This window comes from Schistocerca nitens, chromosome 3 (genome assembly GCF_023898315.1).
Source record: "Schistocerca nitens isolate TAMUIC-IGC-003100 chromosome 3, iqSchNite1.1, whole genome shotgun sequence".
NCBI lineage: Eukaryota > Metazoa > Arthropoda > Insecta > Orthoptera > Acrididae > Schistocerca > Schistocerca nitens.
The window spans coordinates 745,452,015-745,467,789 of NC_064616.1; the positions used below are offsets into that span (position 1 = coordinate 745,452,015).

Here is a 15,775-nt window from a genome sequence, read left to right on the forward strand (position 1 = left end):
ATGTCTGCCAAGATCAGCAGGATTCTCAAGAACTGAGACATTAAGTATGTGTTCTGTTCACCTACTAAAAAATAGGAGTAGAAATGTGAAAAATGACTAGGACTTTTAAAAACCAGAAATTTATAATATTCCTTGCCAGTGTGGCATGTCATACATTGTAAAAACAACCAGGTTAGTGGACATCAGATGCCAAGAACATTGGAGGCATGCCCAACTGGGACAGGCCTCTAAATCAGCTTTCAGTGAGCATTGTCAGGAACTTAATCATTCCACGAACTATGAAAAGATGAGGGTTCTGACACAGACCCCAAATACTGGGACAGTGTTATAAGAGAGTCAATAGAGATAAAGGTGCTCAAAAACCACATGAATCATGACATTGGCTACCAACTCAGCAAAACCTGAAATTCTGCACTGCAGTTACTTAAAACTAAAGGGTGGAAGCAAAGGAATTCAACAAGTAGAAGAACAGAGAATGTGGACATGGAGAACAAATCCCAGACAGAGCAACAGTGCACTGAACCAAGAACAGAACATCGGATTGCTGTCAGGTGCACTGGACCAAAAGCAGAACACCAGCTCATGACTGGGTGCAGCAGACTGAAGACAGAACATCTCGGGATGTTCCTAGTGAGAATGGAATGCCCAGAACTAACCATGGAGGGCGGGAGGCAATAAGTGTAAATAGTAGACCCATTTCACACTATTAGCAGTCTCAAGTAGTGCACGATGAAGACAACAAATCACATTGTCAAAACACTGTGCATGGGTGATACCAATATCTTGCAGAATACTCAACACCTCAAGATGCCAACATGTCAATGGGAAAGACTTAAGAATAACAACCTGATTATTGATTAATTTTCTTGAGCAAACCAACAATCTAAAAGAAAATTTGTCTACAAAATATATGCTAAATAATGAGAAGTCCCTGCGGGGTAAGTTATTATTTAAACAATTATGAGTTCAGAGGAAAGGAAATCATAAACTGGTTGCATGTGAGCTGTCAAATACCATAAAGAGAGACTGAAAATTCTTTTGGGGTAATGTTCTTAAAGGGGAATTTGGAGTGTAAATGCTTAATATTCCCATTAGTAAAAGAGTGCATGCATTTTAGTGGTTTTGGTCAATTTGATAATATGTCTGCATTCATTTATGATGATGAGTGGCTACTGGTTTCACAGTGGCTGTTGATGATGTGCACATGAATTTGGACATGATAGGAGAGTGCTATATTGCATACTCAATCAAGTATATTGATTTGCTGCCGAAAGAAACCTTGAATGAATCATAATTCTTCAAATAAATAAAATTTAATGTCATTTTGATAAACCAAGATTGATCCATATAAAATCTTATAAATGATTGTTCCTTTCTCTTGTATTTGTCCATTCTGCAGGAAGTACATAAGGAACATGCATCTCATGTTTTGTTGTATATAGAAATCAATAAAAACAGTAATAATGTTTTATTTATACAACAAAACTCCTTATGTGACAGAAATATATTATTGATTTTGCACGAAAAATACAAGATGATAACTTTTCACAATTTGGGTATTTTTCAAGTGTTCTAAATCAATGTGAATAAACTGTAAATTGTTGGCACAGTATTACAGAATCCAGACTGTCATATTTAAAAGTACAGAAAGAGGGACCATGCCTTAAATGAATAGCTTTTTCAAAAATTCTAGAAAAGAATATCAGTATCATACCTTTTGTGCATATCTGTAAGTAGCCAGATTTATTCTGTACATTTCCATGTTTAGAGACCTAAGGAAATTGTATTTGTGTCTACCTAGAGAATTGCACTAAGAAAAAAGGTAGACAATTGTTTTACCTTATAGAAAACACTTAAGATTTTAAACTTTCACACAAATGTGCTGAAGTTTCACCAGAAAGCGTATTACATTACATTATCCTCAAATTATTTCAAATATCTTTCAATGTACATTTTCTGAGTATGATTTGAGTACTAGCAATCATACACTGAAGAGGCAAAGAAACTGGAACACCTGTCTAATATTGTGTAGGGCCCCTGCAAGCACACAGAAGTGCCACAACATGATGTGGCATGGAGTCAACTAATGTCTGAACTAGTGCTGGAGGGAATTGACACCATGAATCCTGCAGGGCTATCCACAAATCTGTAAGAGTAAGAGAGAGTGGAGATTTCTTCTGAACAGCATGTTGCAAGGCATCCCAGGTATAATCAATAATGTTCATGTCTGGAGAGATTGATGGCCAGCAGAAGTGTTTAAACTCAGAAGAGTGTTTCTAGAGCCACTCTTTAGCAATTCTGGACATGTGGGGTGTCACATTGTCGTGCTGGAATTGACCAAGTCTATGCCTTGCAAAATGGATATGAATGGATGCAGGTGATCAGACAGGATGCTTACATATATCTAAAGGTATCAGGGGACCCTTATCACTCCAACTACACAGTCCCCATATCATTACAGAGCCTCCACCAGCTTGAACAGTCCTCTGCTGACAGGAAGGGTCCATGTATTCACGAGGTTGTCTCCATACCTGTACACGTCCATCCACTCCATACAATTTGAAACAAGACTTGACCAACCAGGCAACATGTTTCTAGTCATCAACAGTCCAATGTCAGTGTTGACAGGCCCAGACAAGGCGTAAAGCTTTGTGTCATGCAGACATCAAGGGTAAAAAAGTGGGCCTTCAGTTCTGAAAGCCCATATCGATGATGTTTCATTGAATGGCTTGCATGCTGACACTTGTCGCTAGTCCAGCATTGAAATCTGCAGCAATTTGCAGAAGGATTGCACTTCTGTCACATTGAATGATTTTCTTCAGTCATCATTGGTCCTGTTCTTGCAGGATCTTTTCTGGCCACAGTGATGTCAGAGATTTGATGTTTTACTGGATCCCTGATATTCATAGTACACTTCTGAAAGGTAGTATGGGAAAATCCCCATTTCATTGCTATCTTGGAGATGCTGTGACACATTGCTCATGTGCTGATTATAACACTACGTTCAACTCAATTAAATCTTAATAACCTGTCATTGTAGCAACAGTAACCAATCTAATAACTGTGCCAGACACTTGTTGTCTTAATTAGGCCTTGCCAACCACAGTGCTGGATTCTGCCTATTTACATATCTCTGTATTTGAATAAGCATGCCTATACCAGTTTCTTTGGCTCTTCAGTGTATATATTTCAGAACTGCAAATTATGACTGAATAATTTTATTTTCAGGAAGTGAAAGAATCACATAGCTCTAGTTCTTCAGACAAAAATGTGGTGAAGAAGAAAAAAAGTGAGCAAGGTGATTCATTGAAAAAGAAAACAAAGAAGAGCAAGAAATCAGAAAAGGAAAATATATCTGTAGTAAGTTACCCATTTTAATCTTAATTCCAGTTTCATGTTACAAAATGCTATAAATCTGTGACCACAACTTCTGTTGTTTTTTGTACATTAAGTTATAAATTCAAATGTGTCTCCGTATACTTGTTGCTTATATAAAAGCAGTCACAGTAATGAGTATGTTTACATTGCTGCATGTGTGAAATTTAAGAGTAATATCAAATCAAAATTAGTGTACAGGTGATTTTATGTTTCTGAAATGTTGTTATTAAAGTGTAGTTTAGATAATTTCAATCCTTTCGACATAGTAATCCTTCTAGTTTTAGCATTCCAAAAAACACTACTTTATGTTGGCTATTCTCCTTTTATGTTGCATATTTCCTGATGTTTCCCATGTTCTCTCTTCTTGACCCTTAAGATGCAGATGTCTGTTGTTCCTAATGGAACTAAAAATTCCCTTATACCTCATCTCTCTGATTTTTACAGTTTATGTCATCTATAATAAAATGATTATCATTTCTTTTAAGTATCCCCCATAGGTATTTTAACTTTTTTTTTACTTTTTCTGTTTGTAATTGTGATTTTATTGTTCATGTGAATTACAATTTTTATACACACACATGTGTGCGTGCATGCCCCCCCCCCCCCCCCCACACACACACACACACGTGCATACACACACCTGTGCACCTACATTGTGCTGGCTGGTCACAGGATGCTGGGGTTGTAGTTCGTCAGGTGAATAGAGAGTGAGGGTTATGTCAGGTGCAGCAGCTGGAATGAGAAAGAAGCAGGAAGCAAGAGGACCAGTTGGAGATAGATAGCTAGCAGCTCAGAAGGGGCGGCAAGTGAACAAGATGGGAATGCAGGAGGGAGAGTTGGCAGGTGTGACATGCAGATACCAGATGAATGTAGCCTTGAGGCATACATTGGCAGATGTCAACAGGACAGAGGGGCAGGAAACTGTTGGGTAGAGAGTATGGGGACAGTGGGTTAGCAGAGATTGAGGCCAGAAGAGTTACAGGACTGAAAGATGTGTTACAAGGATAACTCCCATCTGTGTAGTTGAGATTACTTGGTGTTGGAGTGATGCAATCCAGATGATATGAATTGTGAAGCAGCCATTGAACTTGAGTATGTTTTGCTCAGTGGTGTAGTGTGCCACTGGATAGTCAATTTTTTTCTTGGCCACAGTTTGGCAATGGCCATTATTCTGGTGGTAATGCCTAAATGAGATGCAGTGCAAAAAACTGGTATATGATATGGCTGATTTCACAGGTGGCCCTGCTTCTAATGGAATAGGCTAAGCCTATGGTCTGACCAGAGTAGTCTGTGCTGGGTGGGTGGATCAAACAAGTCTTGCACCTGAGACTTCCACTGGGGTAGTGCCCCTGTGGCTGGGGGTTGGGAGTAGGGGTGGCTTATCCTATCCCATTAGAGGTAAGGCCACCTGAGAAAGCATCTATGCCATATGCCAGCTGCACTGGAGTCACTGCATGGCATTTTATGTGGGTATGACAAACAACCAGCTGTCCACCAGACTGAATGGCCACCACCAAACTATGGCCAAGAACGAAGTTGACAATTCAGTGGCACAACATGTCATCGAGTACAGTATACTCGATTCCAATGGCTGGCTTCACAACTTGTGCTATCTGCATCCTTCCCTCCAACAGCAGCTTTTCTCAACAATGTAGATGGGAGTTATACTTGCAATATGTGCTTTGCTACTGAAACACTCCTGGTGTCAAACTCCACAAACCCACTGTCGCAGCACCTTCTGTCCTATAGTTACCCATCTCTCTGTCCTGCCCACTCCTCCCAATTCATGTCTCCATATCATCTCCATTGTGTGCTGCATCTCACCGGCTCTGGTACCTGTGTATCACATGGCTAGCCCCCTACAATGGAATCCAGACTATAAGATGGTTACTGCACATTTCAAGTACTGAAATCAATGTTTGTTATATATGAAGATTATGAGAAAGCTTTTTCGATTTTGGATATCCATTGATATTGAAGTAACTGCTGTGATATTTGAAATCGGGCTTCTGATAATTAATATACAAGAAATTTTGACTTTTTAAGCTGTGATCTTTATTTTTGATACTGTAATAAATACATCTGGATGGAATGTAAGCAGACATATCCACAGCACCACCATGAGCACTTGCTTCATACATTACGATGGTATCACGTTGAACTGCCACATACATGACTCCTTCCTAGTTACTCGAAATCCTCAATTCATCATCCTGTTCCTATTCAGTGACAATGTGTTCATGATTTGTATTCAGCAACAAGATAGCCTCTCGTCATCCTTCTGGAACCTTGATATCTTCTCTCCAGGCCATTTTATTTGCTCATCTTTTGCAAAGTAAGCTGTCATCATGATTGTCACTCTTCATGTCTCTGAAAGATCCATAAAACCCTTTTCCATGTTAAACCAACTGATAATATCTTAACTTTGGCACCTGTGACACGACACATAGATATAACATTGCAGTGAAAATAAATCTTGCTCCTAATAAACTGCACACACACATCCAAAGCAGCTATGGAGGAGCACCCATTATTAAATGGAATCATTCAGAATTGGAATACCTGAATCCCACAATCTGCCAATGCTTGGACTGTCTGTTGGTACCCTAAACTGAAAAATAGGCCCTTAACCATTCTTACTACTGGTACACCTATGAAAGTAGTATTCCACTTATAAACTATCCTAGAAAATACCCTTGTCCATTATAATACTTAACCTGTTTCTAACCCCATCCTCATGGGCCATAACTTTTCGTGTCCCATCTTACTACCTCTCGCTCTAGTCCTGCCCCTGATGTAAGGCACTGGGGGCAAAGCCACTTGTGAAAACCACTGTGTCTTATACTATTTTATCTGCAGAAAGTGTGCAGCATACAATATGGCTATGAAGAGAAACTAATTTCCATTTGTATGAGTGGTCAGAGCATGGTGAAGGATGTGTTGCACTATCCAGTTATGAAGCAGGTTGATCAGCACAGTCTAGTCCATTTCAATAGCTATATCTTTCACCTCCAAAATATTGGCTGCTCTGAATAAAGTTTCAAATAAAGTATCAAGTGTCATTTTGGTTCAATGTGATTATCATGTGATGTGGCTAACATCCTACCAGTAATCAATTACTTCGACAATCATTGCAGAAAATTGGGCATAACTTGTTCAGCTCCAAGGTAGATTCAGTTTTTCAGATTGGATAAATTGTTTGGTAGGTGAGGAACATACACACGGTCTTTAATGAAACTCCAGATAAAGAAATTCAGTGGTGTCAAGTCTAGAGTGCAAGGTATCCATACCTGGGAAGCACTTGTCAAGGAAACTGTGAACTTCCATGAGGAAATGAGGAAGTGCACCAACTTTCTGGTAGTAAACCATCACATCTCAGTCATCTTCATCAATATGTGGAATTAAAAAGTTTTCAAGCATATCCAGATACACAATCTTAGTGACAGTTCTCTCCATGAAGAAGGAAGGCCATACACTTTCAATTTGCTAAGAGCAAACTTTGAAGCCACAATTGTAGACCTGCTTGTAGGTTCTTTTGTGTATTCAGTGTGGGCAGTTGTTGCAGAGTTTGTTTCATGAAATCCACACACACAGTGAGCAAGCTTCACACCAGTGAAAGCATCCAAATGGCACTATGCTGGTGCTCCTGGTGGCAGAATGGGGTACTGATACACTACATGAATCAAACTTGAGGTTGTTTGCTACAAAATGACACATCTGCTGATTCTGTAAGTTATCTCAATAAATTTCTATAACATTCCAATGTTGTAAAGTCCTTTTTGACTCACTCTTCATATTATGTATCTTTTGCTATATTTTACACCTCTGTTTCTGAGAATTTCAAACATCTTGCATAATTTCATTTGTCAAATGCTATTTCTAGGTCAGAAAATCCTATGAAAATTTCTTGCCTCCATTATTTAATGCAATGTTAGAACTGTTTTTCTGATGTCTTTACCTTTCCTAAACTCAAACTAATTATCATCTAACAAGACAACTTTTTTCTCTATTCTTCTGTATGCAATTCTTGTCAGCAATATGCATGCATGAGGTGTAAATCTGATTGTATAATGTAGTTCTCATATTTATCTGTCCTTGCTGTCTTCAGGATTGTCGGGACAATATTCTTACTAATGTCTTATAGTATGCCTCGTGTGTCATAGATTCGACACTTTACCTTGAGTAGTAGTATGATTGCCACATCCTACAATTATTTTAGAAATTCCATAGTAATATTATACCTCCCTTCTGTCTTGTATCTTTGCAAGTCTTCAAAAGTTCTCTCAATCTCTTACTCTAATATTGGATCCCCCATGCCTTCCAAATAGACATCTGTTTCTTTTTCTGTCACATCAGCAGATACGTTTTCCCCCATGTAGAGGCCCTCAATGTACATTTTCCATCTATCTGCCCTCTCTTCTGTATTTAACAGTGGTTTTCCTGTTGCACTCCTAATGTTGACACCCTTGCTTGTAATTTTATTGAAAGTTATTTTGAGTTTTTTATGTGCTGAATCTGTCCTTTCAATGACCATTTTTTCATCTTGTTTCTGCTGCAGTCATTTTATTTTAGTTTCCCTGCAATTCCTATTGATTTCATTCCTTAATGGTATTGCAGGATTTTTTCCTTCTCCTGAACATTTTATATTTCCTTCTCTCTTTGATTAATTAACACACTGCTTCTGTTACCACAGATTGCTTCATAGTTTTTTTCTTGTGCCTATATTTGTCTGTCCAGTTTCTGTGATTCCCTTTTTAGAGATGCCTATTCCTCTTTGACTGAACTGCCTACTGTGATATTCATTACACATTATCTACAGCCTTAGAGAACTGCAGATGCAAATCTTCATTCTTCAGTAACACAATAACCTACTTCTTCACGCAATGTGTCTTCCTGATGAATCTCTTAAAGTTTAACCTACTCTTAATCATCAATAAATTGTGGTTTGGGTCTATATCTGCCCCTGGCTATGTCTTACAATCTGGTGTATGGTTTTGGAATCTCTGTCTCACCATTACATAATTCAAACATACACACATATAGCCTGTCTTGCAACAGCCATGGGTTTGTATATTTTGTTGTCTGTGTGGTTGTATGTGTGAATGTGTGCACTTCTGCTAGAGAAGGATAAGAACTTGAAAGCTAGTGTAAATATTGTTTTCTGTTGCATGTTTGTGTATGCCACACATTAGTCAGCTATATGTGAGTGGTCGTCTGTCCTTCATTGTATTGTTCCATTCAGGAATTTCCATTGTTGGTATACATTATGTAATTCAGCTGGTTCTCTTTCTGGGTCTCCAGAAATTTTCCAAGCATACCTGGCTGTCTTGTGATTCTTGAAAAAAATATCTGCTGTTACTGATTGGAATTTATTGTAGAACTCATTTTGTTTTAACTCTGCCTCCTATTCCTTCCCCTACTATGGTGTTCCAATCTTCCATATAACATGCACATTGAATTTAATTCATTTGTGATAGTTATTTAATTTTCTGTGATCTTATTGAGTTCTGTACCTCAATCAGTAGAAACTGGAACCCTTATAGAATCACCTCATTGTCTGTGTGTCTGTCTGACTGTGAAGAACCCATTTTCTCAGAAATGGGTAGAAGTATCAATTTCAAATTTATAACAGGTACTGAGGTCTATAAGCCTTTGTTGGTGTAAAAATCTAAGCTTCTATGCCAATGGAGGCAAAAGATATTGCCATTTATGTCACATATTTTGATAATTACAAGTGTCATTTGTTATCCTTATTTCTGTTAAGACCCCTTGTTCTTGGGAATTACAATAGCAGATGCAAAATTACACAAAAAAGTTAAACTTAAAATTAAAACATTCTCAAAAGGTTTGGAATACCTGGGACCAATATCTTGCCATTATGAGTATTGATAAGAGCCAATAATCATAAGATTCTTGATTCTCAGTATGAATGAACTATCTATATAAATAATAAAGTTAGTACAGAACCCTCTGAGCATGAGTTGTATTTGCACTTGAGCAGCTTTTATGTTTAGTATCTCTGTTTCTTAGAGGAGATGGAAGTCCTAATCCCTGCAGGCAACATTGTTATCATTTAAGACAGAGCATATCTATACTCATGGGTAATTTTCTGTATTGAAAGCAACATATAAAAAAGTAAAACTACAGAACATGTTGATGCTGGATTAATTTGTTTTTCATGGGACTCTTGTATTAAAGAGTGATAATAAATGTACATGTTGTCTTCATTCCCACTCTGTTTATTTACAGAAATCAAGTTTCAGTAAGTTTGACCAGTTAAGTAAGAAGACAGTGCTACATGTTCGTTCAGTGGATGCATCAAAAGTTCAGGAGCAGTTCAATCAGGTAGTAACAATATTAGATAACAAAAGAAAGTTATTATTTACTTATATTGATTCATGTTCCCATTACATCATGTACAACTCCACATATTTTATGATATTGGACATCTGAAATCCACATCCTAACTTATCAATTATGAATTAAAACATTCATGCATCATCATTCAGATATTCACTTATTAAGTAAAAGGAGTGGACTGTAAGCATGTTCTTACTTTAGTTTGTTTGTTAGTTACTTGTTCCATCGATCATAGTCACAATAAAAGTTATGGCGTGGAATGCATCAACAGAACAAATGTAGAAAATATACTAAAATATCTGCTACATATGAACTGCCCTTTCCAGTGCTTCTGTTCTCTTTAACAGAAATAATGTGAGCTTCTGCTCCTTTCCATGTTTCTCTTTTAACAATATTCCATATTGATTTTATTTTGTTGATTGATCAGTTTCAGAGAAGATGTGGATAGTTCAGGATTCTTTATAACTTTTATTAATATGTTACTGTACTGTTTATAATATGAAGTAACATCTGGACAATTACTTATTCTGGCTATTTTGAACATGTCTCTTTTATCTTGTCGAAGAGACTCTGATACCTGTAGTAGTCTAAAGTCTCATTAATGACTTCCCATTATTACTTTTAATTACTTTTTTTTCAAAACTACTTACAAAAATGGATACCAGTTCATCAACAGGTTTGTTGAATTTAGCATTTGCATTGAGCTCATTGCAAACATCACCCCAGTCAACATATTTAAGCTTTCTTTAAAATATTCAGTAGTTTTGCCATTAATCAGTCTCACTGTTTTCTATGAGTGTTTTTATGAACTGTACATGGAGCTAAGTTATGTAATGAGACTAACTGTGCCTCATGATGATAATCCATTTACCAAAGGATAGTTTTGTGTTTCTTTATCATCTGCTTGCTGTATGAATACAATATCTATAAGTGCACTATTATCTTGGGAAATTGCAGTAGAAAAATTTGTGACTCATACCAAATCATAAGTGGCTAACAGCACCTCTAGATCACGTTTTTCAGATTAAAGAAACTTACATTAAAATCACCACAAATTAATAATTTCTTCTTTCTCTCTGACAGACAGCACAATAAACCAACAAAAAATTTTATGAAATGTGCCCAACTACCAAGTGGAGATCTGTATACTGTAACAATTACAAGAATTACATTTCCCAACATCGACCCACAAGCATGTGCTTCTGTATCTTGATCTATAGAGAATTTACTTGTTTCTAGATTTTTTATGTATACATATCTGTGACAGTTTTTATGTTACTTGTTGTATAGTACTATCCCCCATGTAAGAGGTTTCTTTTTGATAATGCAAGTTATCTTGCCATCTTTTGTAGTGACTGTGAACACCTGTTTCCTTCTTTTTTCATGTTGTCACTGCTAATTACATGTTTCTTAATGAGTAGTGATGATTCCAATATGTACATGGAGGACATTGGTAAAATTTTCAAACAAATTTCTGCATGAAAGCCTAGTTCTCTTCTCAATTATAACTGTGACAGGAGAGAAGCTGGAATATGATTCCATATTTTAGATTTGAAAATGTAATGATGCTGTTTTACAGTTAGTTGTTTTAAGTGGAACCAGTTACTGAGTTGGATAGTAGCAGTGTTTATTTTTTCTTGAATATTGTCTTTTTCTCAAGATTCATTACAGCATTTATGTCATCAGCAAATACTATTGTCTTGTGCAGCTCAACATTCAAGATAGATGAGAAAAAGACACTATTCTGGTTATGTATTTAATATATTATAGTAACAAAATACTGTCCTAATTAGGATGAGTGATGCACATGGTAATAGTTCCTTGTTAAAAGGTTAGTTGAGTGAACCATTTTATCAGCTCTTTGTGACAGCTGTGGTGCACATAAAGTTTTGTAGTACATTTTCTGTAGCCATTTAGATTGTAACAATGTACAACAAGTAAATATTACCTATGATTTGAAGGTTATCTTTAAGATCTATCATTTTTAGAAAGATAGAAAACAACAATAATCTCTAGCTTAAATTTTCCAATTTTGTGAGGAATTTGTAGAGGTATTACGAAATAGCACTATTATGGTTTGTCATGTTATTTCAGCACCATATTTATTGACACGATGAATTACATGATGTAGGCTGTAACTCTTATGATACCATCTGATTTACTGAAACTCTTTTAATATACATCATTAGCCTAACCTGGAAAAAAACTAGTATGGTCAACTTGAAGCATATTAACTGGATTATGTAGCAGCTGTTGTAAGTTGTTGTTTTTAAAAGTTTAGATGAATCACTGATTATTTCTTGGATGTGTAGTGTTATGAGTTAATAAAAAATATGTTACAGAATGCAACAGACTCACTTGAAAAGACAAACAACTGCCGAAGCTGCGGGAAACAAGTATTTCAAATGGAACAGATTAAAGCTGAACGATCAGTGTGGCATAACAATTGTTTCAGGTGTAAAGAATGTAACAAAAAGTTGACGTAAGTAAAATTCTAATGATTGACTTCTTTAAAATATAGTTATGAAAGCACACTACATTTTGTAGGAAACGTTGATAATAAATAGTATAAACTAAATGATGTTTAAGAAGAAGGATAACCTTATATTTACAGTTGTTACTGTTACTGTCATATTTTTTGCATCTTGTGTAAGGGTAAAATGCACTTCATTTTACTCAGCCTCTGGACCACAGTCTACTAAAGTGTGACATTTACTTTCTATTTCTGTTAATTTACCAAACCAAATGCTATAAATGTTAGGATAATTACCAAAGAAAACTGTATATAAATGATAGCTGGTAGTTAGAAATTTCATAACACCAGCAGGAATACGTAGCAGATTGGCTAGATGTGGATACTATCGCAAAATTCTCATCACTAGCAGAGGATGGCAACATTTAATAGTTTCTTTGCATGTCACTCTTGAAAATCTACCAAATGGTGATCCCAACTATTATAATGTGACATTATGATGGCAAAACGTACTGCAAGATATTTAGTGAATAATTTTCTCAAATCACAGACACATTTATAAGGGGAAAATATATGGGAGTCCGACTTTGTAAATTAGTTTCCTGTGACAAGAATCATCATGTAAAGAAGGTCTTTCCCAATGATATCTGTCACATGTTGTGCTTAGTTTCTAATCAGTGAACATATGGTTTTTGTGTTCTGGAAATTGCGTCTGTACTTAATGTGACTCATCAGCAAATATAAAAAAATCTTGTTAATTTAATATCATTGATCAAAATCAATAACAACCATAAATTCTGCTGTATCCTGTTTAATCATAGGTACAGGATATACAACTTTACCAACATATGCAGAAAATGCTAATTTTATATACTCATGATAAAAGTATAATTACTCACCATAAACAGACACAGAAGTCTATGCTTGCAAAAGTTGTATGTGATGGCAAATAGTGTCACTACAGTACTTCAAACATGTCAACATGTAGTATATCCACTGTCAACAGCAATACTCTCTGTAAAGCTTCACAGAACAATAAAATTCCCCTGTGATACTTGGATAATGATTCCATTCACACCATGACTGCACATGCACTGGATCATGTCATTGTTATAGACACAATCATGATGTAAAATTTCTGTTTTGTTTTGGATATGATAATATGATTCTCATTCTTGTGCCATTATTTGGTACCTAGAATTGCATGTTATTCAAACTATGACCCAGCTGAGACAATCAGAATCACCTGTTGTGAGTGGTGCGAATCACAATGCCCAATACATTACTGAAATTAGGAAAAATTATGAAAACACATAATAAAGCTTTCTGTGCATACACCCAACTCTGTGTAATTGGTACAAAATAGTTATAAGGAAAATGTGTGTTTCCAAAGCAACATGATGAAGTAAACAAACAAGGATGAGGTGGAGGAAAGGAATCCACAGATGCAAGAGAGAGTGAACCACATGGCATATCATCCAGTCTCATCACAATGTTGTTTCCTGTATTTTTGCCTGTATTTTTAGGTGAGGGATGAGCATGTAGCATTGACTTCTGTGTTAGTGTGCAGTTGGTAATGCTTGTTTGTTTTTGGATGACCAGTAATAAACACACCAGGTGTTCAACACAGAAGTGAGAGTGATAATATTCCATGCGACCAGTTTTTCAAAACATAACCAGAAAGATCAGAATCTTCACATACAACATGTTTCAGCACTAACAGTTCTACAGTTTTCAGAATAAAGAGAAATTGTAACATGTTAAGAAGGATAATAACCTTATAATTACAGTTGTTATTGTTACTGTCATATTTTATCATGCACCAACATTCATTCATGTATGCCCTGCTAGCAAAGACTTGAAAGAACTTGTTTAAGAGTAGTGGACATTTTCCTTTTTGATAATTGAACTATTTACCAGTATTATCACTCTGTCAAGTGTCTTCTACAATCTCTGGTTGTAGTAGATTTATATAGTTTGGAGACCACTTCTTTGCAACAGTGATGATATTTTCATCCACATTCAATAAATAATCTTCTCTTCCATATCATAATCATTCACCTAACACCTAGCAACCATCCCACAACAGGATTATTTACTGTGGACAGCAGTATCTGCTTGAAGCTGATTCTTTCTGCCTTCAACAATTTCTGGGGGTAGATGAACCTAAACTCCAATAGTGCTGTTACAACTGTCAGACTAGTTGTCAGTGTCCTTTACCAGAAATGGTGTTCAGTAAGATTTGTTAAAGCTGCAACACAAATAAGGATCCTGTGACTGTCACTAACTTTTTAAAACAAATTAGACACATGACAATAAACAAGTCATTAGATCTTGAAGAACTGTACTTTGAGAATTAAATGTTGTGTGAAGCCTTCATCTCTTTACATTGAATAAATGATGGTTTGGATATGTTGCTGGGAAATCTCTCTCCATGTGATTTGTTTTGGAGCCCACAAGGCATTAAGAGTTGGTGCTAAAGAACTATGATGGAATATGTTGCCAATCAACTATGTCCTGGACGTGTTCGAGAGGTGAGTATCAATCCAATATGCAGGACAGGAAAACAGTGGTACTCATCATTTTTTGGAAAAGGATTGGACATAACATGCCACAGAGCACTCAGCGTTGTCCCACTGAAATATGGTATGCAAAGTTGCTTAAAATAGGGTTGACCCTTTGGACTCTACAACCCTGCCAATGTAGTGACTGTTGATGAGACTGCTGTCAATATGTGCATTGCAAATCATATTACATCAAACTCTCACCCTTGTGATTTTGCCACTCAAGAATACTGACTATCAAACTCTGTTCATCACAGTAGCATGTAAAATGAATGTGGCCTGTACTGTAAAACATGTTGAAGCAGGACTCATCCAAAAATAAACACTACAATTGGCATACCAATGCAAGCATTCAAATGACAATTGCTGCTTTACACATTGTGGTTTTTAAACAATGTAAAGAGGAATAGTACAATGGCATGCATGCCACCAGAGTATCCTGCAGCATACTATCATTGCAGAGGGGTCAACACCCATTACAGTGCTTGAACATTGTGCCAGCTCTGTAGATGAAGTTAGTGTATAATCCATTATTGTGGAGAAGATGGCAGCCATTCTGTGTTGTGGCCACATTGTGTGGTGCAATACCCACTGATCACTACATATGGCCGTCTTCTATCCACTGGTTCTACATTCACATCACTGTCATAACAATGCACCCTGTTCTAGTAGTGTGTATGACACACCAATTTTACCTGACTGGCTATTCTGCCCCATTCATTTTCACTCAAATTCCAACGAATGATGTTGAGGGCATTTGTTTAACATTTTCACTTTATATGGTGGCTTTTCAGTGATTAAGTTCAGCATAAACGTAGCCTTCCTCCTCACATAACAGAGAACGTTGCTGGACACTTGTTCACCATCTCTCTGCAACATAAATCACTTATTCATGGTACAATATTCACCACATCTTCCAAGTTTGGAGTAATTTGGGGCACTCTTTCTAGATGTTGCAAGTTTCAAAACTGACTGAATAGAGAAAAAAGAGAAGAGAAAA

At 36.5% G+C, this 15,775-nt stretch overlaps 1 protein-coding gene across 4 annotated transcripts in view; it reads left to right on the top strand.

The window, feature by feature from the left end:
* LOC126248726 (LIM domain and actin-binding protein 1) overlaps positions 1–15,775 on the top strand; it is a 212,605-nt gene that overhangs the window by 83,966 nt on the left and 112,864 nt on the right. For all 4 annotated transcript variants that reach the window (XM_049950041.1, XM_049950043.1, XM_049950044.1 and 1 more), the window contains 3 exons: positions 3,229–3,360; positions 9,628–9,723; positions 12,081–12,220. In XM_049950041.1, the coding sequence (XP_049805998.1) occupies positions 3,229–3,360; positions 9,628–9,723; positions 12,081–12,220 (368 nt within the window). The remainder of the gene's footprint in view (positions 1–3,228; positions 3,361–9,627; positions 9,724–12,080; positions 12,221–15,775) is intronic.